The following is a 25,094-nucleotide window of genomic DNA, read 5'->3' on the forward strand; positions in this document are numbered from 1 at the left end:
TAATTGCTTCAGGAAGTTAGCTTCACTGACACCGGGGGCAACATTGGGCAATGATTATACTCCGTATTGGAATCAATGCTTTGGTCGTGATTTGGTTCGTGTTCTAGGTGCAGCCGAACTGGAATGCGCCTCAAGGTAAAGGTACCTAAGGTACTTACCTCATCCGTACGTATCTCGCGATTCTGCGGGGAGGTGAAGCGTGATAAGACTGCTTACATAATGCGTTCATACTGGAGCAGTCGCGAAACTTGACGTACTCTCTCTGTACGTGCCTGACGTTCCCCATGCTTTTCATCCATCCTTTTCCGTACTTCATACATATCCATCTTCACTATATTCAGTACTCAATTCTTTAAATACCTCTCTCCAGCTTCGGTTGGTTGCCATCACTTTAGACTCGAAAGACCGCGAAAACCAGACGTCAAACCCTAGCATAACACCCCGAAACTTCGGCTCCAACGCGGCAGGAAGTCGTTAGTATCCTTTACGACACGATTTCTAGGCGCTTCCACGCGTGTAGTCGAGTGCGCAACATTGTACATCATGTCGGTGCTCCTTGAGACCAGCTCTGGAGACATTGTTATCGATCTCCTGATCGATTACGCTCCAAAGCTTTGCGAGAAGTGAGTGCAACTGGCCACACTTGTCGTCCATGTCCTTTTAGTCCACGTCCCTTTTGCTAACTGAATTCGTCGTGGTAGTTTCCTAAAACTATGCAAAGCAAAATATTACAACTTCTCGCCTATACACTCCGTTCAGAAGACGTTCTCGTTTCAGACTGGCGATCCGCTTGGCCCTATGTCACGAGAATCCGATGGCGGCACTTCAATCTGGGGCCTGGTTTCCGGAGACAGCAAGCAGAAAACATTCCCGGCTTTCTTTCATCCGAAACTGAAGCATCTCGAGCGGGGCACAGTTAGTATGGCCACGGTCCCATTAGACACAGATCCGGACACACGCGTTGCGGCCTCCCAGTTCATCGTGACGCTTGGCGATGATACCGACTACCTGGACGGAAAAGCCGCCATCTTCGGCAAAGTAGTCGAAGGCTTCGACGTGTTGGAAAAGATTAACAACGCCTTCGTGGATGACCGGGGGTATCCTCTGGTCGATATTCGCATCAAGCACACAGTAATTCTCGACGACCCATACCCGGACCCACCTGGGCTGAGGGAGCCCAGTAGTTCGCCTCCGCCGAGCAAGGCCCAGCTTGCTACGGTTCGTATCGCAGACGAGGCTGCCTTACACGAGGAGGACGGCTTGGATGAAGAGGCACTGGAGAGACAGCGACGTGAACGTGAGGCTCGAGCTCAGGCCTTGACTTTGGAGATGATGGGTGATTTGCCTTTTGCTGAGGTCGCTCCCCCGGAGAACGTCCTCTTCGTCTGCAAGCTGAACCCAGTCACCACGGACAGCGACTTGGAACTGATTTTTGGTCGGTTCGGTAAGATCCTCAGCTGTGAGGTCATCAGGGATCGCAAGACAGGGGATAGCTTACAATACGCCTTTATCGAGTATGCAGACAAGGCCTCGTGCGAAGCGGCATACTTCAAGATGCAGGATGTTCTGATTGACGACCGGAGGATCCACGTCGACTTCTCGCAAAGCGTCAGCAAGCTCAGCGAGGTGTGGAGGAATGACACGAACAAGAAGCGCAGGCAAAACGCTTCCCGCGGTGGCTGGGGAGGTGTCAGGGAGCTAGAGAAGAGGAGGCAGTACCGTGAGCAAGACGACGACGCCGAGGACACCAACTACAACTTGGTCTATGGCGCAGAGGAGATGAAGGGCCGCCATGAACGGGTTGAGGGGTCGCACAAGGACAAGGACATACCAACGGAAAAGACCCGTCCGAGTAGCTCCCCGGACCGCCGAGGCACGGAGCGGCAACGGCACCGAAGCCGGAGCCGGAGCCGGAACCGGAGCGAGAGCCCGAGGCACCGCAGGGCTGGAGATCGGCTCAGGCCTGACGAAATGGATGTTCGAAGAACTGATGACCGGTCTCGGTACAATCGGCGACGGGACGAGTGGGACAACGATTGGAGAGACCGCCGAGACCACCGAGACCGCCGAAACCGCCCAGACCGACGAGACCGGGATCGAGATTACCGAGATGGAGACCGAGGCCGGGACTACGACAATCGTAGACAAAGACAAAGATAAGAAATAATGGGATGCACATATCCAGCATTTCACAGCTTTGCAGAAGCTACAGTTTGCACGACCTCTAGTACGACTCGCCCTGTCCTTTACCCTTGGAGTCCCTTCTTTGCTTGCCTGTCGCCCAAAAGCTTCCATCATCATAATCCAGAACTCATTTCAGCTCATCCGGGGGTGGGTGGGGGGTGTGAAAAAACATTGGACGCGTCCTAAAACGGCTCACCCACTTCCACATGGCTCCTTCTGCCACTCTCCGCTGTCAGGAAATCCGGGGTTCGGAATGTCTCGGTTGAAAAACCTCGCCGCGGAACCAGGGTGGGGGAATGCCGGTACAAACAGGTTTCATCGCCTGCAAACAGGCGTCCGGGAAGCTCATTCCGAGTGGGGTCTTCGTGTGCCGTAAGTCATGGGACAAGCAGGCTGTGCACTTCAGCCGGCCACAACTGACAGGGTTTCCCAGTGCCTTTGCAAACCTCTTGGGCGGTCAAGCCACATACATAACACGCTCCGATGCTCCTACTCAGTACCTACTCAGTATAGGGTTCCTGGCGAGGCTTGTCGTGTATAAGTACGGGGTATATGCAAGGTCCCATTTGTGTGACTGCTGGGCCATATTGAAGTCGTCAACTCGACGCATGAGGCCCCAGGAAAGAGGAAACGACAGGAATAAACACAGATATCCGTGCTTTCAGACATGGAGCCACGCCTCTGCACTACATCACTACATCGTAAACGCCCCGAACTTGACAGCATCTACATGCACCTTTAAGCTTTTGAAGGACGAATCAAGGCCCTTGGACGTTTCTGGCTAGAACAACCGACCCACGGCGAGACCACGCGGCACTTATCACTCTGTTACGCCAGGCTCGTCTTGAACAGATTGTCAGGGAAGTCGAACTCCTCACCCCGGTTACACAGACGGCGATGGGGTGGCAGCCTCGAATGCGCGCCGGCAAATGAGAAGATCAGGCGTCTGCACTTGCCGGCTTGTGTTGCTCGCCTATGCGATGCTCCCAGCTCGTGAATATTCTGGGGGGGACCCGTCCCTGTGTTACAATTGCCAGCCTATCAAGCGGTCCGAAGCGAGGGAAGACTGGATAGACAACGACGATCTGGACGACCAAGAGGCTCGGCCCGTTAAGCAACTCAACTCACTTTGACCACTTGCTTTGCACCATATCCGACCTGTGCTCCGGTAAGACCTAGCCCTCCGAGTACAACTGTGCTGCGGTAAATGACTCAGCCGGATGCCCGGCCAACGTGTCAAGCCTGCCCAATGGCTTTACCTAGTAACTGGGAGCAGATCACGGCAAGCTGCGGAACATCTTCGATACTGACAGCAGGGGAGCATGCATGACGCTTGTTGCCGAAGATCAAGGATTTTTTTTTTTTTTTTTTTTTTACTTCTTCTTTTTCTTTTTGTTTCTCTGCTTTTCTTTGCTTCCTCCTTGTTCTTTTTTCTTTTCTTTTCTTTTCTTTTCTTCTTATCGCTTTCCTCTTATGGTCGGCGGTAGCTCACTCGTCTCCCCGTGCTGTGCTTCCACCCGCCACCTTTACGCTGCACGACATGCCATTGACGTTTTCTTGAGTCGGTGCTGTGACCAATAGGCTTCGAATATGCCTGGAAGCAAGGCCGCCCTAGGCCTAAGAGGCCCGCATCTTTGGTCACTGAACCACCTGCTATCTCTATCTGGGGAAACGAATTGTACCGGTATTTACAAGGTGGGGCGGTTCACGTTGCACACTACCAAGGACTGTTTCAGCCTCTCGATACGAGCTGCCCTCGTCCAGTAGTACGGAGTACGTTTGGCGTTTCGAAGGGTGGCTGACGATGCCGCAGAGGCGTTTCTTTTTTCCGAGCGTCTTTCTCACCGCTTGTCATCTCTGCATGCCTGATGCCTCATTACCCCGTTGAGACGTACCAGGGGCGATTCGAGAAATGCGCTGCGCAGAGTGCATGCAACGGGGTGCAACGGGCCTCATGTACTCCGTACCGTCTTGCCAATGGCATGTTGGCAAGTGAGCACTCAGCACGAAGTAGCAGTCAACAGATGTTGGCCGGGAATAGTTTGACAGGCCCCTCGGATGGCCCCCAGAGTCCAGTCCAGAGTCGAGAGTCCAAAACTACAACTTCGCGACAGGATCTCACAACAAAACTTGAACGAAGGACATGGCAAGTTGTCGGAGGGTCATCTCGATCCTCAAGGGATTAGTATACGACTGGGGCTAGGCATCTCCTCAGTGGCGCTTCCGAAACGGGATGCACTCTAGAAATAGATATCTATTTCGATTCCGGACTAGAGGGTAAGTACTCCGTATTGTCTGCATCAAAACGCTTGTTATGCATGTCAAACGACACCCTAGTATCGATCAGGGGTTCTCGAATGGCTCGACCTTGCGCCACTCTGGGCAGATACATTGTTATCCCCTTGTAGCCGGAAAAAAGACAACACCAAAAGAAATGGGGGCAACGGACCTCGTCAACTACCTAAGCAGAGCTGGAAACGGGGCTACCTAACATATTGCGCCTCGTGGGACTGGCTTGGGTCGGCACTACCGGTACTGTATTGTATGCCACTGGACATGATGCCGGGGAAAGATTCGACAGAGACAGAGACAGGGACAGGGACAGGGACAGGGACAGGGACAGGGACAGGGGCCAGCTGCAGAAAAGACCGTGGCCGAAACTCCACCGTTTGTCTGCAAGACACACGATGCATCGAAGTACGTTGTAGGTACATCTGGAGCCGCCCGTAACATCCAGAGTTGCTTTCGCGCGCATCTTCAGCTCACTTACCCCGTCTGTTGATTAGGAATCGATTCTTCCGCGGCCCTCAGCGTTTGGAGCTTTCTTCCGGGTTTGGCATGCAAGTGATTCTTACCGCCTTCTGCACTCCGCCAGGGATGGTTTGGTTGAATTGCTAATTTCAAGCATTGCCGACCAAGTCTTTCAAAGTCGGTCTCGTTCTCTCGCTAGTTGCCCAGGGCCACTGAGAGTAACTTGCAACCTCTCGGAAGCAAACAGTCGAAACTGTTCAAACCGCGCATGTTTCTGGCCGACCCCTCTCGTACGTGTCCATTGCTCGCAGGCTTGCTTCATTTTTATTTGTTTTTCTTTTATTTTTCTTTTATTTTCGCCTTCTCTCGAAGACTTTAGTGGACCGAGACGAGTCGGTTCCGAAAGTATCATTCGATATAGGTGAAGAAAAGGACACAGAGCCCGGCTTCTCTCCCCCCTCCCCCTTTTTTTCTTCCTTTTTTTTTCTTTTTTATTTTCTTCTTGCCCCTGTAGTCTGTTTGACGAGTTGACGGTTCTTTGCTTGATGAAGAACCTACTACCTGCATGCTGTGAAAAGGCCCCCCACACGGGGGACAGAGGAGAGAGGATGGTCGCAAGTCAGAAACAAACCGGACCGCCGTCGGTCCGTCATTATCCCAGGCTCATGTCCCACGAAGATCACTAGTTATGGGAGCACGAAATACAGACCAGGGAGGAGGTGGGCGAAAGTCTTCGCAGTCCCTCACCGCCCTACGGGGGGACATGTCTGTATCTGCCCCTTGGATCATCTTCGCCCCACCTTCCTACAGAGAAAAGAAAAGAAGAAAAAAAAAAGGGGGGGGGGGGGGGGGGTCGTCGCACAAACGACCGCACTTCTCGCCTCCCGAAAACGTCTCTCTGGAGGTATCTTCTTACTTCATGTCACTTGGATTTCTTCGTGAGCTTTGGTGTCGTTGAACGAGGGCCAGTCAAGAGCCAGTCAAGAGCCAGACCAACCGAAGGCGCGTAGGGGCCAAAACCCCTGCTTACGATGGCGTTGCGTTGCGTACTGGACTACGGGGGAGTAGCAGACATGTTTTTCCTTGTTCGTCATCTACTTTTCCCCCGGTTTGTTCGTCTCCCCTTTGTGTTCCCCATGTCCTTAGCAGGACGACGCTTCTTCTTCGTCTTCTTCCGTTTTCTTTTCCCTCTTTTCTTTCTTTTTGGTCTTGTCCACCCAGCATGGGACTAAGTTGTTTGTCCTTGGGTTCCCCCTCTCTCACGTTGCATTCCCCGTTTGAGTAGCAGGTAACTGCCAAAAAGGGGATAATAGGGTCGCGATGCTCTTTTCTAGTTGCTAATCGAGCTGTCCGGAATGAACGAGTTTGGCCAGTGTCATCGCACATGTGCTGCCAGGGTCCCGTCGACGAGGTTGCTGGCGAGAAGGACAAGCTTGGGTCACCATCCTCTGGAGGCGTCTACAGTCCTGAAGCCTGAAGGGAGAAGGGTACTGAAGGGGGGGGGGGTGGTGGGAGTGAGATGGAGTGCATGGGATACGAGTCGGAGCAATGGTACTTTGCGCGCTCATATCGCAAGGTCTCCCATGCTCTGGCAGCACAGAGAAGTCCGGGATATCTGTGCATTCTATCAGTGAAGTTTCTCCGGGTTGCCTCGAACAAGCTGGAGACAGAATGCGTCACTGGCGAGGGCGGCTGCGTTCCTGTGATGGGGAAGATGACCCTGCTGACCCCCGCCTACCATTGGGACGCGTGGTATTATACGACAACAGTTAAAAAGTGAGGAGGGCTCAATGGGGTCTAAGACCTCCGCCGAAACGAAAAGTCTATGCGGTCCAATATAGGTGGTTCATGGACAGGCAGCTGATCGCCTATGAGCTCTTGGTTTGGTCCGCGTAAGAGAAGGAAGTCCATAATGTCTACCGTCCAACGTCTAACCCCGGGCACATGGGCCCACTAGGATCGGTTTAGTCGTTGAAGATCTCGGCCTGTCGTTTGTCGGCTCTTGAAGGCGCCGTTCCAAAGCCTTATTACGAAGGTACTTCTCGCCCGACCCTCTCTGCAGCTATCCGTTTGGAGGACACAGGAGGAGACATCCACTCGCCATGCGGGAGATACCACCCCTCTTGTGTGCGTGTACGATGTACGATGTATGTATGTATGCTATGTGGTGGGTGGGGGGCGAGACCAAGAGACAGACCAGACCATTGACATTCGCGTCGATGCGCTGTACGACCTGGTCTGTACCTCTGCCGCTGTATATGCAAATCCAAGAACAGAACCCAGGAGACCATCGATCCATGACAGGGCCACTGTTTTCTTTTTTTTTTCGTTTTTTTTTTCGAGGAAGGGGGAGGCCCGTAATAAGAAGAAGGGGATGGGGTATGCAAACACACGACGGTGAGCTTCAGGGGCGACGAGGACCGTTACTAACAGCTGAGCGATCCTTATGTTATAACAACACCGGATACAACCAATTCCCATTTCAGTTTTTCCTCCGCTCTCTCCGGTCTTTACGTCTTTACTATTCTTCAGCAGCTTAACCAAGTTTCTCCCCTTCTTGACTTCCTCTCCCCACGCAAGCTTCCTGTGAAACCCCGTGGGAACATTTCAACTGGCCACTAGCCAACAGTCTTCGGCCTCCATCTTGACAAGAAAGCAAGACACAGCGGCAGACTAACAGACTAAACAAGGGGGTGCCGAGATCACTCTCGTGTATCAAGACCTTCCGGTGGCGGGCCCTCGGTGCCGAGAGAGAGAGAAACGAAAACATCCGACGACCGCCCTGTCAGCTCGGGACTGAAGATCCAAATCGCCGAGTGCCCAAACCCTTTTTGCCATTTCGTCGTGCTCGGCAACACGGAAATTCCACCAGAGCAGAAAAGACATCGCAAGAACAACGATGGTCAACCCTATCTGTTACCCTACTGACGGAGGACGATATAACCGTCTTGGCCCGCGATTTCCTGGGCCTTTCACCGAACGCCAGCGATATCACCTTTCGTCAGAAGAGACACGGCCTTCCAATATGAAGGCCATGGGTGAACGAGAGCCCGAAGCAGAGTCGACACCGCCACGGAAGCGTATCGCCCTTGCTGTAAGGATCTTTACACCTCCCGAGCTCCCCTTTCTGTTTTTTTTTTTTTTTGTTGGGCCCCCTTTCTTCCTGCTTCAAGGGCGCAGCGTGGTCCCCTCCTTGCCCGTCCTCGAGATGCTCTCGTGAGACTTGTCTTTTTTTTTTTCTTTCTCTTCCTTTTTTTCCTTCTTTTTTTTATATCTTCTTTCCCCCCTCACCTATCACTAATACAAAACTGACTGGACAGTGTGCCCGTTGCCGAAAACGTAAGATTCGGTGTAGCGGTGATCCGGGAAACGGACTACCGTGTCAAAACTGTAAAAGTGCCGGAGCCGAGCCATGCCAGTTCTTGAGAGTTAGACTCATCCTTTCCTCTTAACTTCTCCGAACTTCTTAGAAGAGGTCGCTTACTGGTTGTTCTTTTTATCTTCCAACGTAGGTTAATGCTACGGAGACGGCGATCTTCCAGAACTTCGGATACGACATGGACTCGGCCAGAGTCTTCCAGGCGAGAGGCAGCATTGCTTCCCCCTTCTCTCCACACTACCCTCCAGAAATGACCGACAGCCTCTCCCGCTACCACCCGCCATCGAGCGGTTACCAGTATCCGTCCAGGTATTACTCTGGTGTACCCAGCTGGCCACCTGCCTACGGCGAGGACGGCGTCGACTATGCAAGCTTTGGCTACCCTCATGCTTATTACGGCAACGACCCGACCTACCTCTACAGGATGGCATCGAATGCCAAGGCAGTATCGGCGAACGGCATGTATACCGGCACAGATCCAACTTATAACTGTGTCCATCGTCCACCTGTCAGTGCTGAGACGGCCAATTTCTCGCTATCTACTGTGGCAGCCTCCTTGCCTTCCACCATTGCAACGAATGATAAGTTGCTCCCTACGCCGGTGAACCGGGCAGTGGCATCTCACCGAGGAGACTACGGCTCCCCCAAGCCCTCCCCAGAGGATTCGACGCAAGGCTCTCCCTCTACAGCAGTTACAGAGATGCCTGGAAACTACACAGGGTACGACGGCCCATCTGTCTCCACGTATCATTCTTCTTCTGGCATCCCCTCCAGTCACCGGCTCTCCACGTCAACTTCATGTGGAACCGATGTCTACCCGAGTTCCTCTTCAGGGAGCTCCCTCTTTTCCGAATCAGAATCAGGCCTTCGGAACCAGAGTTCCAACAGCGATCTCTCGTACAAGTACGCCGACTCGTCGAGGAGGGGCAGCGGCACCTCGACTCTTTCCAACGGCTATCCCTACATGATTCCCCAACTTCCAAGCTCATCGGCTCCCCTCCATAGTCACCACCACGTCGATCATACCCACGGCGTCTCCGCTGCAGCTGCTTATATGATGCCGGGCGGCGGTCCCACGAACACAGGGGCGACTGCCACGACGGCAGAGATGTCTGGAGCTACGACAGGAATCGGCGGCAGTGGCGGGCCCAGCGGTGTCACGGGCCATGCGGACATCCAGCGCCGGACTGCTGCAGGTAGCCTTCCCGCAGCGTAGGGCAGGCGGGGGAGCAACTTGGGCCCCTGGTTGGCGGGCCATCCTATGTCTGGCTTTCGTGCGAGAGTCCTCTCAACCTCGTTCCAGTTTCACCCTCTTGCCTCTGCGTTTAGCCCCCACGGAAGAACAACGAAAAAATTGAAAAATTGAAAAAGGGGGGGTGGGGGGCGAAAGCCATGGCAGTTTCGGACGTCAGGGCTGCTGTCTTGTCCTTCATTCTTGTGTCTTGGTTGTGTGTACTATCGACGTTGCAGCTTCTGTCTCTTTTCCCTCCCTGTGTGTTCTGTGGCTGCTTTTCGATCAAGCGCCGGCCCCCCTTTTTCCGTTTTTTTTTTGTTTCGCCTTCCTTCTCTTTTTCTTTCCCCTTATTCCATAATCCTGCCTGTCCTACCTTTTGTGCGCTGTTGTCGTCTCCCTGACCTACCCTTGCCCCCCCTTTGCACGCCGTCTTCCTGTGCCTGGGATACGGCTGTGTGACGGCACTAGGCTTCTATTTTCCGCCTGGCAAACTTCAATTGGCTGAAGAGGGTATTGGTATGCATGCCCACTGCATGTCATATCTGCGAGTCAGGGCTGGCGTCGTTTCTCTTGTGTGATATTCTCTTTCCGTCGCCACATGAGACACAGCCCATCGGGTCGCCGTCGGCCCAGGACAACATCGCAGAGGAGGACCGAGGGCCTTTTCTGGTTTGTACCCGAGCACGTGGACGTGGCTTTTTGCCATGCCCAACGAGTCGGTTATCGCGGAAAAATCCTTCTTTCGCAACAAGGGATTTCGTTCTCGACGCTCGTCCCGACCCGGGCGGGCGATACCCGATTCCGATCTCCATGTACGGCAGACATCACAACGCCCCTTCGAGGCCCACGCCAGCCAACCGGGTCTACGGGTTCCTCTTCTGGACCTTTCTTTTTACTCTGTCAAGATTTCGGGTCCGCAACTCGCACCAGACCTTACCCATGTCGACTGGTCTGCTGCCTCCAGACCCCGCTCTCTCTCTCGTTGACGAGGCCCTTGTCCTCGCAGCCCAAAGTACGGCCTGCCCACATCACGCTGTAACATGCTGTAGCACGGGATTCTCGCTCGCATTTTCTTCTTTCCCGACCCTTGAGTTCTTGTGTGTAACATGACGTTGCATAAAGAGGGAGGCCGCCGGTTATTTTTGGGACAGGTCAACTATTCTCGTCCAGGCTACGTGAGCCTTGGGACCTTTCCGCTTTCCCCTCTCTTGTCCCTGTCCCGCCCTTTCTTTCTTTTCTGGCTCGGTTCTCTTTCTGTTCTTTTTTTCTTTGGGTCCGTCATTGGGTTTGTCTAGAGCAAACATGGAGCGTCAAAAACCAAAAGGAAAAAAGAAGAAGAAGAAGATTATGTATGCTCACGCGGAGGAGTCTTTTTACGAGCCCTATGGAGGGTGTCCCATCCATCACATACTCGGGAAGGGGGTTTTAGAGGCCCCGGTTTGTTTGGCTTTGCTTTTTGCTGCGTCATTTCTCCTGTTTCGCTCGACATTGTTCACTTTACCCGGGACCGAGGGCCATGTTTCAATTCTTCTTTTTCTTTTTTTCTTTTTTCTTTTTCCTTTCTCCTCTTCTCTCTCTTCGTTCTCAGCATTGGGCTTTCAGGCGTCTGTATTCCCTTTTCATGTCCCTGGGCAATGGTCCAGACACTCGGTAATGGGTAATACACCCCCTTTCTTCCTTCCTTTCGTCCTCTCCTGGCGTATCGGCTCAATGTTCAGGGTGTTGGCCGAGTTTACGGCATCTACCTCCTCGGAGAAAGCAAGAGGCACAGAAAAGGCAGCATCATTTTTACACCATGCAAAAATAATTGTGGATGGGACGGGACGCTCAGCGATGCCATGGACATGATGTGCCTATGAACAGGAAGAAAAGGAAAGAAAAAAGGGGGGAAACCAAAAGTTGTCAGCATTCAAGGAGAGGTCTAATCATTGGCCTGGTCGGTTGTATCCAAGTTTTCTTCTGTTTGTTCACCTTCCCCCTTTTGCAGGCCACGTGTAGCCAAAAAAAAACCCCATGGGGGTTGGTTGGTATGGAGGCGGAGAGAAAAGGAAAAAGGAAAAAGGAAAAAGAAACGAAGGAAAGGAGAAGACAACCTGGACATGACTGGTGTTGGGAAGTGATATCTTCCCTCACCCTTCTAGAACCCTTCTTTCACCCTTTATTCCCTCTCTCCGGCTATAGTGAGCGACGAATTGAATCACATCGTATCACCGTTCTCCTAGCACAATCAAGCCTGACCGGTGCTGTGAAGGCATATATGCATCTATTAAACTGTCACGGGTAGGTATCTGTGAGCAAATCGCCTGCTATCATTAATATGCTCTTCTTGTTTCTTTGGGCCAGACTGCAGAGGTTCCACCTCCATAAGGTTGGTCCTATCCGTTTTTATCGGAGTATTTTGCACCGTGTCTCACTCAACTCAAACCTTACCTATCATACGGTAGGCCCCATTACAGCTTCTCGCCCAAATCGCGAGGGTTGTCCACTTCGCAGAACGCCTTGAACGTAATAAACTCATCGTCGGGGCCGCCTTCCGACTGCAGGGTCAGTTCGGCAGTGGATCCGACGAAATAGACGTGGCCCTCGCTGATGCGCTCCACGGTAGGGCCGACACCGATGGTGCCGCGACCGGCGGTGCAAATGACGATGCTGGGGCCGTCGAGGGGCTCGAAAATGGCCTTGGCAGCGTCACCACGAAGCACGGTGCGGACGATGCTGAACTCCTCGATGGGCGGGTCGTAGAGGGCGACGGACGAGCCGGCCGAGTACGCGGCGCGGTTAAGGGTGGCGTAAGGGTACTCGGTGGGCTGCAGTTTCTGGTCTTCGATCGGGGCGGTGTTGTATGTGAGCATATCCACGAGGGTGGTGACATCCTTGAACTTGGGAGTGAAGCCGGCACGGACGACGTTGTCGGAGGAGGCCATGCACTCGACGACGTCACCGGAAAGATAGGCGTGGATATCGTCAGCCACAAGGAAAAGGGCCTCACCAGGCGCGAGGCGGACGTAGTTGAGGAAGAAGAAGACGAAGAGGCCGATATCGTCCGGGAATTGGCGGTTGAGGCGGGTGACGAGCTCCGAGAGAACGGCACCGGAGGAGGAGGAGGGGGTGCCGCCGGCTGCGAAGTTTTCGCCCTCGTTTTGGGCCAGAGCAACGAGGTTGGCCGTCTCTGTTTTGATCTCATCTGGGGTGGCGGAAAGTAGAGAGGCGAAGATATGCTGGAGGGCCGTCTTGTTGTGATGGCGAACTTCATCCGAGGGTGCCTCGGCAGACGACGACGCCGACGTCTCGATGGAGGAGACAAACTCATCTGCTTTGTGGGGCTTGACGATGGCTCGAAGGGGCTCGACAGTTCTGAGGAAGTGAGCGATCTCATTCAGGGGCCGGAAACCGCAGAGACCCTCAAATGGGGTGATGGCAATGGTCATCTCAGGCTTGTGGTTGCCGTCCGGGTAGTTCTGGGGGTCACGAGCGTGAAGCTGTTCGGCGAGCTTCTTGTTGGGGTGGGCCTGGATGGAGAGGGCCTTGTCGATGGAAAGGACCTTGAGGAGGAAAGGGAGCTGGGTGCCATACTTGGCTATGACGGAAGAGGAGAGAAGCTGGGCATTCTCCTGAACGAGGTCTGCTAGTGCGCGGCCTGTAGCCCAGTCCTTGGACGGGTTATTAGGGTGGGTGCCCATCCAGAGCTGTAAAGGTGATTGACTTGTCGGTTAGCTGGGCACCTTAACTGGATGGAGAGAATGCATCACGAGAGACAGGTAGGCCGTGAAGAGAGACTTGCCTCTGCGTAGGGTTTGTCATCTTGGATAGAGAGGCTGTCAGTTGGAGTGGCAGCAGCAAAACGCGCAGCAGCCGACTCAGAGCCCTTCTTTCCCCATTCATATGAATTAACACCACACTGAAGACGAATGAGCGGTACGGGCACCATATTGATGATGCTCACGTAAGGTCTTGTCCGGTAAGACGAGTAAGAGTGTAAGAGAGAAGAGAGACAAGAAGGCAATGGCGGAGCAGAGGAAGAGGAGAAGTGTCCAGACTCCACGTAAAAATTACGTTGTTTCTCTGGTGAAATTGAAGAAAGGTAATAAAGGAATCACGGTCTTGAATTGAAATAGGGGAACATAAATTACAAAAGTAGGTTGATGGTTAAGGAGGGAGGTTGTGATGTGCCTTGAGATGAGGGCGTGCCCGCGTCCAGTAGAGTACCTTACCTTCCTTACCTTACCTGCCCCAACAACAGGTACCTAAGGTAAGGTACCTTTACCTAGGTACCTTAGGTATGGAACGTGATTCATGTTTGACGTCAGGTGCGATTCCAAATCCAGACACTAGAAACATTAAACATTTTATAGCCAAAACCTGTCATGAGTGATACTCCGCGCAAACTAAGCCAAATTGTTACCTCTTTGGGATAGCGTGAAAGTTTTGTGGAAAATTCAAGACTTTCCAACCTTTTTTATTTTTATTACCTACATTTTCCCCTGTTTACTTCAAACGTTGTCATGCCTGCATCTCCCTGTACCTTCGGAGCAGGGATTAAATGACACTGTGTAAAAATAGCATCTGTGGCGGGGACCCCGACATCGTTGTAGGTGGCTGGAACAGGTACCTCACCCAGATAGAGCCTTTGGTCCAACACACCCGACACTGGACCCATCATGAACCAAGTGAGGAATGTCAGCCGCTAAGAAATGCTTGATGCTAATGAGATGCTGTTGTTCAATGTGTATCCGTTACGCAATATATACATCCCCACTTCATAGATGCTCGCCTTCAACACTGAGACCCCTTACTCTATGGGTACTTCGTAATCACAGTACGATGTACACGGTAGTCCGGATACCTACTCAAAGCTTAAGGTACCTTATGTGACAACAAGCTAGGTACTCTGTAATTTCTTCGTAGAATTTATTTGTGCACCGCCTCAGCCCCATCTCTAAGGTAGTGACCCACCCGGGGGGATTCGGACGAATAGACCCAACGTAAGGTAGTGTAATTACCTAATCATTAACCCATATAACGATCGTCCGGTGTACACTCCCAGCGCAACGTTGCGGGGAAAGGACTTCTTCCGCCCCGAGTCCCTGGTCTTGTCCCCAGGCGAAGTAGTTCCAACCCCTTGTCCTCATCAACCACAAACCAGGTTGCCGTGTCGGCGTAATTTTACCGCTACCAAGTACTTCGTAGGACGGAGTATTAGCTGGCAATTAATTGTGGATAGGTTGGGACGCGGGACGTCCTTCGTCAACTCGCCAACTGGTGTAGGATCAAACCAACCTCAACTAACCCAACCTCACCCTCGTCGACCCAAGTCATCGTCGTCGTCGTCGTCGTCGTCGTTGTACGTAACCACACCTGCTGCTCTTATTCTCCGGCAAGCCATCGTCGTTTTGATTCCCTTCGTTTCTCTTCCTTCCTTCGTCCTCTCTTTTCCATCGTCTCCTGACCTCTCAATCCAGTCTTGCTCCCCTGCTGTTGTCATATCATTCATTCTTCGGTTGTTGGACCGCTGGCAACACGCCATCCTCTTTCCGACTTTCTCCGCCGTTGGTATCTCTTCTTGACGAAAACGATCGTGCCCGGCGTCAATTCGTATCTGCCTGTCGTTACGCATTATTTCACCTCACGCGACACAAAGCCGTCGTGGCCAATCTCGCCCTCTGGATACCTAGGGAAAGAATGAGGAGCTAGGGCAGTGCGTCGCCACTTGTCGACGTAATGGACGGCTCATACCAGAACCCTTACATCAGGGCCAACAGCCCCCTGTGAGTTCCCTCTTTCTTCCTATTTTGTTTTCGTCATTCGACCCTCTGCCGTGCGTGTTATATATCATCCGTCGAGTAGCGGAGCGGTTCTGACTAGCTCTTGGATCGTCGTAGGAGCCCCAACCTCCCCGCAGCAGACACATCTGTGTACCGAGCCAATATCAACAGAACAAAGACGAGGAAATGGGTCGAGGCCAAAGCCCCAAATTATGACGGAGATGATTGGGGTGGCGACGACTTTGGCGACGACTTTGGCGACGAGCCGGCGCCCATGCCCGTAGCCCCGCTGAGAGTCGGCGGTCCTTACCAGCCTCCTCCCGCACTTCCATCCAGTGTGTCGGCATCAGCATCAGCGCCGGCATCGGCATCATCGCCAGCTCTCCCGTCGTCTCAGCAGCCGACCGAGCCGTTACCGCGTCGACAGATACCGGTTGAGCAACAAAAGATGGATTCTGTCTTTGCGAGTGGCACGGAGTCTCAATCGACTGACAACCGTGTCGAACCTCCAGTTTCTGTTGCTTCGCATAATGGGGCCAGGGACCCGACAGCACAACTCAACGAACCCCAAGCCGATCCATACGATCCTGTGAACGAAGCACGGGAATCGCCCCACCAGACGGAACACCAGGTTGCGGGAAGAGTAGGTTTGGATAGAGATTCGGCTACGGCACTTGCAACAGCTGCTTCAAGCTCTAGTGCAGATCCTAGTGCGGCTCCTAAAATCCCCGATGTTTCGCCAGACGGCGCCACCCACCGAATGAGGATGACTGAGCCCCAAGATTCTGGCGTTGCAGTCGAGGGAAAGAGCGATTACGGATACGCCTTTGACGGAGTACTTGCCCAACCCCAACCTACCTACCCAAAGGCAAACACGACTGCCAACTTTCCCCGCGCCTCCACAAGGGAAGAAGAAAACGACGGATACACTCAAATTCCAACAGGGCACCCTGAACACCATGACCGCAGTCAGCCGGACGAGTCTGCCGCGGACGTGCCTGCAGACAAACCCAATCGTTTTTCCTCCAGCCCCCAACTTCCTGACGTTGCTCGCATGTCCTCGTTCGGGGACGACTTGTTTTCCAACGCAACCCAGTCAAGTACACATACAATCACGCCTACGCCAGACGTAGCCGCTGTACAGGAAGAGCCCGCCCAATCTCCTCGGCCTTCTCCCGTGCCTAACACACCACCCAACACCACGATGGACGAGGACGCCGGTGCATCTGCTACTGCTGCTGATTTCGCCACACCCACACCAGAGCCGGCTGAGAAGCCGACGCGAGACGCAGCCCGTGCCAGCAGTAATTCGCAGTCCGTCGGTGGGGGAACACACTCTCTGCCTACCTCGAACCCCAATGACGGAGCAGCGATACAGACTCAGGAGCCATCGCAGCCGCAGCCCGCTGTTCCTATTGACTCATCAGTCCGCGAGAGCCCACCCGCGGTGCCAGAGACTCTACAGAACAAAATAGACATCCCACCTGTTTCGGCAAGGTCGGTGGATTCAGACAACGTCTCCCCCGTTTCGGAGCATGAGGCGGGAGAGATTCAAAGCCGCGATGGTCTTGCTGCGACCCAAGGTCGTCGTGACTCGGCACCCGTGACTCAGCCCGATGCCGATCTCTCGCAATCCGACACAAGCCCAACCCCGACCCAATTTGCCCAAGCCCCTAGGAGTGAACATGAACGGGCTCAACCCGCTACCGATGTCTCTGGGGATGATTTGGTCGGACCCACGGAACCTCGGATGCAACCCACGACTGAAATCGGCGATCCTCCTCCCTCTCCCGTTAAGGAGAGCGACAAGTTGACGGAAGATATTATACGCTCTTTGAGTCCTATCCGACCCACTAGTGACGAGAATGGCTTGGGTGTTGATAAGGCCCCTGCCCACTCTAAGCCTGATCTCGGCCGCGAGAGCAGGTATTTGAGTGGCGTCTACGACGACTACTGGACGGCGTCGGATGACAAACACGTTCCACTGCCCAAGCAAGACAGCCCTGGCTCGAAGCCATCTGCTGCCGCCCCCGGGTCCGCGAACAACGGCGTCGCAGGCGCAACCTCCAGCCGGGTTTCCGAAATCCCCCCGCTGAGTCCCCGTAGAGTCGACTCCGATGCGACGGCTGGTCCAGGTTCTCGACCCCTTAGTCGGCGCTTTTCCTGGGAGGCCGAGGAGCTCGCGGAGAAAGGAAGCCCCGCGGCCGACTCACCTGCCAACCCGGTAACCGTCGTCGCCGGTGAGTCTTCACCGCTACAAGATGCTTCCCAGGGTGCGGAAAGCCACGAGCCTGTAAAACCAGCCGGCTCGTCCCAGATCAGCAGCGGGCGTGAATTGCTCTCCACGGGCGTTGAGGAGAGGGAGGGTGCTAGTGGCGCCCCTGATCATTCGACGCCGACCATGAACCAGACCCCTCAAGTGAGCGCCCTGCCCCAAGGGCAGCGACGCCCTAACCTGGAAGCCCACGAACCACCGTCACCGGTATCCGCGGCCTCGGGTCAAGACTCATCTTCTTCGATAGTACAGAAGCACCGTCTCTCTCTGGCGGGAGAGAAGCTGCTCGTCTCAGCGCCAGGCGTCCATCCGGCATTTACGCAGTCGCAAGGATCCGATGCGCCGGCGTCGGCACCGCAAGCTCACGCTCAGCCAACCCAAAGAATCCTGACTTTCAAGGAAATACGAGAATTGCCAAATGCTGTGGACAGAGTCGCCAAGTACAACGACACGCGGGCTCAGTTCGCCGCCATGGACTCAGGGCTGAACGGCTGGCTCCTTGATTTGCAGGCTGAACGCCCTGACTATGCCAACGTCTCATCGTCTTTCCAGGCGATGGCGATGGGGGCGCAACCAGGCGCCAGTCATGCCCGTCCAGGATCGGCGTTGAAACCGCCAACGAGTGCTCAACCTGCACAACAACAACAACAACAACAGCCGTATTACCAGCAGTATCTCAACGCCACGGCGCCCAACACCGCCAGTGCGCCTCCCGGTCGGCCTTCTCCCAGCAGCATGCCAATGGGCTCACACTTACCGTCCAGCGATTTCAAGCATTCAAGCGGGCAAGTCGGGGCGAAGGGCAAGGAGCTGTTGCTCGCGGCGGGCAAGGCAGGCAAGGGGCTGCTGAGCAAGGGCAAGCATAAACTCCGCGGGGACAAGGTATTTCCTTAATGATTTCTCTTACTGGGACCAAACACACTCTCTGGACATGTTTTCTTCTTTTCTCTCCACTCGTTTTCCTCAGGCCAATGCTGGACCTTTTCTGACAATTACCTATGTGGTCGCACTCGTGTGTCTCCGTCCTTCCGCCTCTATTTTTCTTTTCTTATTTTTTCTTTCTTGGCCCAATGATGGCATGGTGTACGAAATAAGGAATGATATGACATTATACACGATCATGTATTCCCTTGATAACTACCTAGATGCCCTGATGACTTGATGAAAAGTGAGCTTATATCTAATGTGGTTTGTCCCGCAGAACGAAGAATCCACCCCGCCACCCAGCCAGCCCAAAGCCAAGCAGGATCGCCGAACCTCCTGGAGCATTAATTTCGGCGCCCGAACCGCTCTCAGAGGCTCGGGCAGTGACCCAAAACCACCGTCCAGCGACCCAGATCGGCCTGGTCTGCCGACGTCGGCTCCCCAGATTCCACAGCCAGCGCGACTGTCTCCTTTCGAAACCTTCCCTGATGACAGGCAATCTCCGTGGGCACCTCCCGGCACTCAGCCGCCTCCTCCGAACCAAACTACCCTACCATATACCGGTCGAGTGGGCCAGCCGGAGCTAGTCTCTCCCATCTCAGAGACGGCTATCCCTACCGCGCCGGCAAAAGGACCGCAAGTCAGCCGGACGAATTTCCTCGATGACTCTTCCGACGAATGGGTGGTAGTAGAAGAACCTCATCCGGCTTCCGCCAGGGACTCGTATCGTCCGGTCCCACCGGAGAAACCCCAAGCGCCTGCTCAACAGGCCGAAGGGGCCCAGGCCGCAGGGGATAATGAGCAGCCTCTCGATGGAACTTCCCATCCAGCGCAGGAACCCAGATCGCAGTCGCCGAAGCGCAACTCCTCCTTCATCGGCCTCCCGCCCATAAGAAGAGCCTCTACCTTTGGCCTTAACTACACTCGGAGAGCCAAGGAAGGCTTCTCTTTGGATGAAGACGATGCAGATGGTGCCACTTTGGCGGCCGCAGGTGCATCAACTCATCCGGATAACGCCAACGCCAACGCCAACGCCAACGCCGGTCCTACTACCTCGGCTGCATTGCAGCAAGAGCGCCGGGGCTCGGGCACCTTGATCGACACTGAATCAACGGTAAATGGGCAAACCCGGGAAAATGATGGACAGGGCCACGCCGAAGACACGCTGGGCGCGTCGACATTGAGGCGACCATCTAATGAGTCCTCCGAAGGGGATCTCGGGGAAGACCCTGAAAAGATGCCAATACCGCCTCCGCTCGAGGACCATCCTGCGCAGAATCGAAACCGAGGAAGCAATCAAATGCAACCGGCCACCATGCGGGCGCCCCTCCGTCTCGGGCCACTTGGCCCGGAAGGCAACCCGGTTCAGCATTTGCCTCCCCAGGGTCCCTGGAAATTGGAAGAGTCGCACCTGTCCGAACCGCTGCTGCCCGCCAGCCGTAGCCGTCAGTTCATGAATGCTTCGCCTCCTCGTCAGCCGTTTCTTGGGTTCGACAAAGAAACCAGTCTTCCACCTCCGGCCCCAGCCCAATCTGGCGGGCAGCCCCGTCCACTAGTGCCAGTGCCTCCTCGCCAGAAGCTATCTGAAACACCCCCTTCGTCTGCCCGTCGATATCCGGCCCTCTTCGGCGGCCCCGCCGACCCAAGGCAAGTCATCCCGCAGGGAGTACCGAGAACTTCCCAAGACCTCTCGTCTCCCATGCATCAGCAGCCTCCCAATCAGGTGGATATTCCATTTCAGCGGACCCAGGGAGGCGAGCTTCTGCCTGCTGCCGCCGGCCCTTCTCAAGAGAATGTCCGAGGCAGGGAAAGGCGAAGTTCGGGCTTTTTCAAGGACATGGGTGTTCGCCTGCGATCCGGGTCTAAAGACCGACGGAACTCGATTCTTGATGACCGCACCCCTGGCTTGTCACGCGGGGGAGACCCCGGGGGCGATGACGTCTCCGAATCGAGTGTTGCTACGGACGACTTTGCCGAGCAAAAGAAACGCCGACGTTCCAGCAACTTCCTCGTAAATCTTCGCCGACCAAAAGCCGCAGCAGAGGGCCAGCCCGGCGGTCATGAAGGCGGCGCTGCTGGTGTCCCGTCACTGGTCGATGCACGCCTTGGCCAGGTTCTTCCTCGACCACGGGCTTCTGAGGAAAGGAGGGGGTCCAATGCGCCGGGCCCTGCTGGGGTCACATCCTTTCGTCAGCCTAGTCTCTCTCGAACGTCAACTACCAGCAACCTGCACGATTCGGGGGCCAGCATTCATAGTCAGAACTCACCGAAGAAACGACTCTCTGCTCTCACAAGCAAGGTATTCCACCGTCCCTCAGCGTCTCTGGACGGGCAACCCAAACCCAGCACGCCAGTATCGATAGCCCCGTCCTTTCATAGCCGGCATTCTGGTATTCCCAACACCCAGCCTGGGGTGCCTAGTCCTCTTGCTGAACGCCGAGGGAGGCAGCGGAGCGACACGGCCGGGTCGAGGCTGACTGGTGACGGAGAGTCTATCCATATCGCACCAGCCGGCGCGCCTCGGGAGTCTCGGGGTCGTCACTCGTCTACAACCGGCTTCCTTTCGGGTCTTTTCAACCGATCGTCCTCTACCACGAGGGATCCTCAACCACAGACTCAGAAGCAACAGCAACCGGTGTTTCGAAGAGAACTAGATGGTCAGCAAGAACAGCAGCAGCATCATCTCAGCGAGCCGACCCTGGGATACCGGGATGTGCCTCCGGCGAGTCAACAGCAGGCGCCATCCGGGCAGAAGGCAGGCTCTCCGCCGGTGTCCACCCCTGCATCTCCTTATGGCCAACATCCACCCCCTTTCCGGACACAAGGCCCTCCTGTTCATCCTGTGGCCGGGGTTGTTCCTCCATTGAACCGCGTCCCTGCATCGCCCGTCCATCAGCAGAATTTGCCTAGGCCTGCTGAATCGTCTATCAGGCCAGTCCAGCCTGAATCTGACGCCTCTGGTTCTCAAACTGATGCCATAACCACCGATCACCAATCTCAAAAAATTGAATCTTCCGCTAGATCAGCCGGTGCGCTGTCCGATACGCCTTCCGCCCCCGGAGCGACTCGAGGAGCAACCCCGGCGCCGGCAGAAGACCAAGGCACAACAACTCGACCGATGCAGCCAACCGGACGTGAGGGTGGCCGACTGAGTGGCGCCCCCCCCTCCGGCTCAGTGATTAACCCCTGGCAACCGGTCAGGGATAAGGGCGAGACGGTCACAGGCACAGGCACAGGCAACCAGTTACCTTCCAAGAACAATCTCAATCGCGATCATCCCGCCCCCTCCCAACAGGACATCACAGTTGATAGGCTAGACGGAGCCACCCGAGTCTCAGCCTCCCCGAAACAACATGCAGCGGTATCCAGTCAAAACGGCGACCCCTTGAAAACGGATGGTGCACAGTTGCTTCGTAGATCGGCCTCGCCATCTCCCCATGCCCTGGGTATCTCGCAGACATCATCACTGTCGCAAGGTTCCTTGCCGGACAAACGAGCGTCCCACGTCTCAGCCGGGTCACTGCAGGAGACCCCCGACCCATCAAGATCACAAAGCCCCGGGCAAGATGATTTGAAGTGGCTGTCACAACAACAGGCTCAAGGCTCTTGGAGTTCGCTGCCTACGCCTCCCAGCGTCCCTGCGGCTTCGGGTCGGCCGACTGCGCATCCTCCCACAACGATAGCCCAACGATCCCAGACGGTGCCTGTCGCGTCGAGCACGGGGGAGGGACAAGGTTTCGTCAGCCAAGGGCTCGGAGGCCAGCTAGGACAACAGCATCCCGCACCGGCACAGCCTAAGGTCGCAAAAGTAAGTGCGGCCAAGTCTTTGCTGAGTGCATTCAAGAGGTCGTCGAAGCAGACGGAGGCCAAAGATCCGCAAAAGGCTCTACCGCAAGCACAAACGCCACAAATACTGCTGCGCAAGGGAGTGCAACAGCAGCCGCAGATGCCGCCCTTCCAACAGTCACAACCGGCCAGCAAGGAATACACGCCGCAGCAAGAACGACCTGTCACCCCTTCAGCCGTTCCCTTCTTCGGGAGCGGTCCTTTCCGACCCCGGGTGCAGGCTGGTCCGGGACAATCCCAGCGGCGACGACCAGTTCCGCCGGCTGGCCAGCTGTCTGGGACTCATGGCCCTGCGCCTGGTCCCCTGACAAACGCGCCCGGGGCCGGGCGTTCTTCTGAAACACAGCAGCCGCCGAGACCATCCGTGGAGCGTCAGTACGATCAGGTCCCCATTCCAAAAGGCTACGCCGCGGTCCATGGGGAAGGCATGACTGTGCCGTCACCCTACGACGTCGGACGTTCCATTCCGGGAGCAACGCATCCGGCGCATGCAGTCCAGGGGCAACAGCACGTCTTCCCACCACATGTTCAGGCACAACAGGGCCAACCGGCGATGCAGTATGCCCGAGTCCGACAGGCGGGAACAGATTCGAGCTTGAGCGTGAATTCGTCGCAGCACTCAAGCTCGCCGGGTCAACAAGCGGTCAGTCAGGCGGGCGGCTTCGTTCCTCGCGATAAGCCGGATGGGGAGCCTACTGCGGTGTATGATGTCGCCAACAATTCCCAACGGCGCTTGGGAGGAGCGCCACTCCAGCAGGGCTCTCAGAACAGTGGACCGGCAGAACAGGCCCCGAACAGCACGCAAACTGATAGACGGCGGTACGGAAGCCCCGCGGGGTCAAATCATACCACTGCCATTCAAGGGCAGACGCAGGGTTTACCGCAGCAACAGCAACAACAGCAACAACAGCAACAACAACAACAACAACAGCAACAACAGCAACAACAACAACAACAACAACAGCAACAACAGCAACAACAACAACAACAACAACAGCAACAACAACCGGGACCTGAACCAGGTACGCCGACGGCCCGTAACCTCGGCGTCAACGTGCAAAAGGCAAACCAGGTTGACGGGGACATCTACGACGCGACGCCGCGCAAGCCGGCAGCCCCTGTGTCTGGCGACAAGACGGAGGATGGCGGCGAGAAAGCCAAGGCTCCGGCCCCTGACTTTGCGCAGAGCAGCGCAGCCGATTTCGATGACAGCGAGGACGGGCGCAAGAGGATCATCCATGTCGATAGGCAGGAGGAGAAGATCGTGTACAACCCCGACGAGGACGGCCCGGAGGCGAGCCGAGCGAAGGGGGACGAGACGGACGATGAGGCGCCCCAGATGAGTGCCACGAGCTACCCCGGCATGGAGTGGAATCCGTATGCAGCCGGCGGGTACGAGGATTGGAATGACGACCCAGTCCGATAAAGGAAGACGACAAGAAGACCGATGGCGACTTTTGAGCCGGGTCGGTCGCTATTTTTTTCTTTTTCTTTTCTAATCAAGCCGAAGCCCAACACCCCAACACCCCGGGGGGTTTTTTTCCCTTCTTTTCTTTTCTTTTGTTTTTTCCCACCTCTTCCTTTTTTGACACCTATTGGATCAGTCTTGTACACACATATTTCTTATGTCTATGCAGGCAACAACCGTAATACCCTGGTATATTTCTTTCTATTTTGCTGCTGCTATGCTATTATTTAACTACTACCTTCCAGTTGCTGTTTAGCTTCTAGCGCGAAGGCCAGCAAAAGGATAATCTCTTTCCTATATGTCACGGAGTTTCATTTATCGCAGGGATTCATTCTGTTTAGAGATTCTTCAGAGATATCATAATAGCAGCTGGTACGTATTCACATTTACATTACATGTTGCTCAAAGAGGGCGCAGGATGAGGTAACGTCGAGTTCTCATGTGGCACAACTCGAATGTTTCTTTCCTTCCGAGGAGGCACAAGGGAAATAAATACCAGCCAAGTCGCTACCCGGTCGGTACCTTCTGCAGCAAGGACGAAAAGGTATCAGCGTGTCCAAGTACCACCCAGTACGGAGTATGTATAAAGTGTATGTGACGCGGCGATTGCCTGGTGTATGGTGTAATTAAGGTGGGAAAGGTGGGAAACAGCTGCCGTATGAAGAAGGTCACTAGGTACGGAATACACATGTCGTCATCATTAGTCGTGAGCTTGTCGTACGACGTGAAAAGCAAAGTGCTCGCGGTGGTCAGTGGGAGGATCTACACGTGGGCTAGGATCGAAATACGCACAGGGCGCTGGACACTAGTGAAAGGTTAATGGTAAAGTACCCATTTCTTGGGGGAGCGGGTAGCGAATACCTTACGGAGTAATTAATGTACCCATGAGGTATTCAACCCGTACTTGGCTTTTCCTTCCTTCACCACATAGCCCCCAATTGAGTGAGCTCCAGACTAAATTTCCAGTGCCACCGAACAACATACGTGCTGTGCTATTGCTTCTTTTGAAACCCACCTTCCTGTCCTCTCTAGTCTCGGGTCGCTCCGTATTTTCATTTTCCGACCGCATTCAGCAAGGTAGTCGCGCTCCACACCCATCGTCTTCAATCTTCCTCTCTTGCCTTGCGCCTTTTTCGCCTTTCGTCTCTTGTACCGTCCACCGTCCACCGTCCACCTAGGTACTTGGTGCACTCACGAACCTGGGTCAAGCTTCTCTCCCAAGAGACCACAGCACATATATCCTTCCTTCCCCTTTTCAACGTTGACTCAAC

At 54.7% G+C, this 25,094-nt stretch overlaps 10 protein-coding genes across 10 annotated transcripts; 8 read left to right on the forward strand and 2 right to left on the reverse strand.

Moving 5' to 3' along the window:
- Window positions 1–543: 543 nt before the first annotated feature.
- SODALDRAFT_280328 (cyclophilin-like protein) lies at window positions 544–2,160 on the forward strand (the record flags this gene model as incomplete). Its single annotated transcript, XM_028608229.1, has 2 exons — window positions 544–623; window positions 702–2,160. The coding sequence occupies 2 exons, from the start codon at window positions 544–546 to the stop codon at window positions 2,158–2,160; spliced, it is 1,539 nt and encodes a 512-aa protein (XP_028465302.1).
- A 139-nt stretch (window positions 2,161–2,299) lies between these two features.
- Window positions 2,300–3,203, forward strand: SODALDRAFT_198580 (hypothetical protein). Its single transcript, XM_028607184.1, has 2 exons — window positions 2,300–2,556; window positions 2,618–3,203. Exons 1-2 carry the CDS (start codon window positions 2,438–2,440, stop codon window positions 2,967–2,969), a joined length of 471 nt encoding a protein of 156 aa, XP_028465303.1. The 5' UTR covers window positions 2,300–2,437; the 3' UTR covers window positions 2,970–3,203.
- SODALDRAFT_361207 (hypothetical protein) lies at window positions 3,013–4,140 on the reverse strand (the record flags this gene model as incomplete). Its single annotated transcript, XM_028614343.1, has 6 exons — window positions 3,013–3,222; window positions 3,313–3,382; window positions 3,466–3,516; window positions 3,677–3,715; window positions 3,877–3,982; window positions 4,080–4,140. 6 exons carry the CDS (start codon window positions 4,138–4,140, stop codon window positions 3,013–3,015), a joined length of 537 nt encoding a protein of 178 aa, XP_028465304.1.
- A 102-nt stretch (window positions 4,141–4,242) lies between these two features.
- On the forward strand, window positions 4,243–6,440 carry SODALDRAFT_379951 (hypothetical protein; the record flags this gene model as incomplete). Its single annotated transcript, XM_028615079.1, has 8 exons — window positions 4,243–4,398; window positions 4,522–4,703; window positions 4,757–4,851; window positions 4,946–5,064; window positions 5,135–5,225; window positions 5,514–5,700; window positions 5,899–5,981; window positions 6,270–6,440. 8 exons carry the CDS (start codon window positions 4,243–4,245, stop codon window positions 6,410–6,412), a joined length of 1,056 nt encoding a protein of 351 aa, XP_028465305.1. The 3' UTR covers window positions 6,413–6,440.
- A 1,215-nt stretch (window positions 6,441–7,655) lies between these two features.
- Window positions 7,656–9,800, forward strand: SODALDRAFT_198664 (hypothetical protein). Its single transcript, XM_028607185.1, has 3 exons — window positions 7,656–8,029; window positions 8,256–8,363; window positions 8,448–9,800. The coding sequence occupies exons 1-3, from the start codon at window positions 7,835–7,837 to the stop codon at window positions 9,528–9,530; spliced, it is 1,386 nt and encodes a 461-aa protein (XP_028465306.1). The 5' UTR covers window positions 7,656–7,834; the 3' UTR covers window positions 9,531–9,800.
- Window positions 9,801–10,754: 954 nt separating this feature from the next.
- On the forward strand, window positions 10,755–11,433 carry SODALDRAFT_198666 (hypothetical protein). Its single transcript, XM_028607186.1, has one exon. The coding sequence runs from the start codon at window positions 10,851–10,853 to the stop codon at window positions 11,394–11,396; it is 546 nt and encodes a 181-aa protein (XP_028465307.1). The 5' UTR covers window positions 10,755–10,850; the 3' UTR covers window positions 11,397–11,433.
- Window positions 11,434–11,998: 565 nt separating this feature from the next.
- On the reverse strand, window positions 11,999–13,476 carry SODALDRAFT_340759 (mannose-6-phosphate isomerase; the record flags this gene model as incomplete). Its single annotated transcript, XM_028612982.1, has 2 exons — window positions 11,999–13,234; window positions 13,330–13,476. The coding sequence occupies 2 exons, from the start codon at window positions 13,474–13,476 to the stop codon at window positions 11,999–12,001; spliced, it is 1,383 nt and encodes a 460-aa protein (XP_028465308.1).
- A 730-nt stretch (window positions 13,477–14,206) lies between these two features.
- Window positions 14,207–15,239, forward strand: SODALDRAFT_361214 (hypothetical protein; the record flags this gene model as incomplete). Its single annotated transcript, XM_028614344.1, has 5 exons — window positions 14,207–14,224; window positions 14,312–14,355; window positions 14,593–14,691; window positions 14,770–15,098; window positions 15,187–15,239. 5 exons carry the CDS (start codon window positions 14,207–14,209, stop codon window positions 15,237–15,239), a joined length of 543 nt encoding a protein of 180 aa, XP_028465309.1.
- Window positions 15,240–15,266: 27 nt separating this feature from the next.
- On the forward strand, window positions 15,267–16,074 carry SODALDRAFT_325096 (hypothetical protein; the record flags this gene model as incomplete). The annotated part of the gene is made up of 3 exons (XM_028609955.1): window positions 15,267–15,313; window positions 15,428–15,953; window positions 15,994–16,074. The coding sequence occupies 3 exons, from the start codon at window positions 15,267–15,269 to the stop codon at window positions 16,072–16,074; spliced, it is 654 nt and encodes a 217-aa protein (XP_028465310.1).
- A 440-nt stretch (window positions 16,075–16,514) lies between these two features.
- On the forward strand, window positions 16,515–23,781 carry SODALDRAFT_325097 (hypothetical protein; the record flags this gene model as incomplete). The annotated part of the gene is made up of 3 exons (XM_028609956.1): window positions 16,515–18,467; window positions 18,787–22,317; window positions 22,354–23,781. 3 exons carry the CDS (start codon window positions 16,515–16,517, stop codon window positions 23,779–23,781), a joined length of 6,912 nt encoding a protein of 2,303 aa, XP_028465311.1.
- Window positions 23,782–25,094: the final 1,313 nt, after the last annotated feature.

The sequence above is a fragment of the Sodiomyces alkalinus genome (assembly GCF_003711515.1).
Source record: "Sodiomyces alkalinus F11 unplaced genomic scaffold SODALscaffold_7, whole genome shotgun sequence".
Lineage (NCBI taxonomy): Eukaryota > Fungi > Ascomycota > Sordariomycetes > Glomerellales > Plectosphaerellaceae > Sodiomyces > Sodiomyces alkalinus.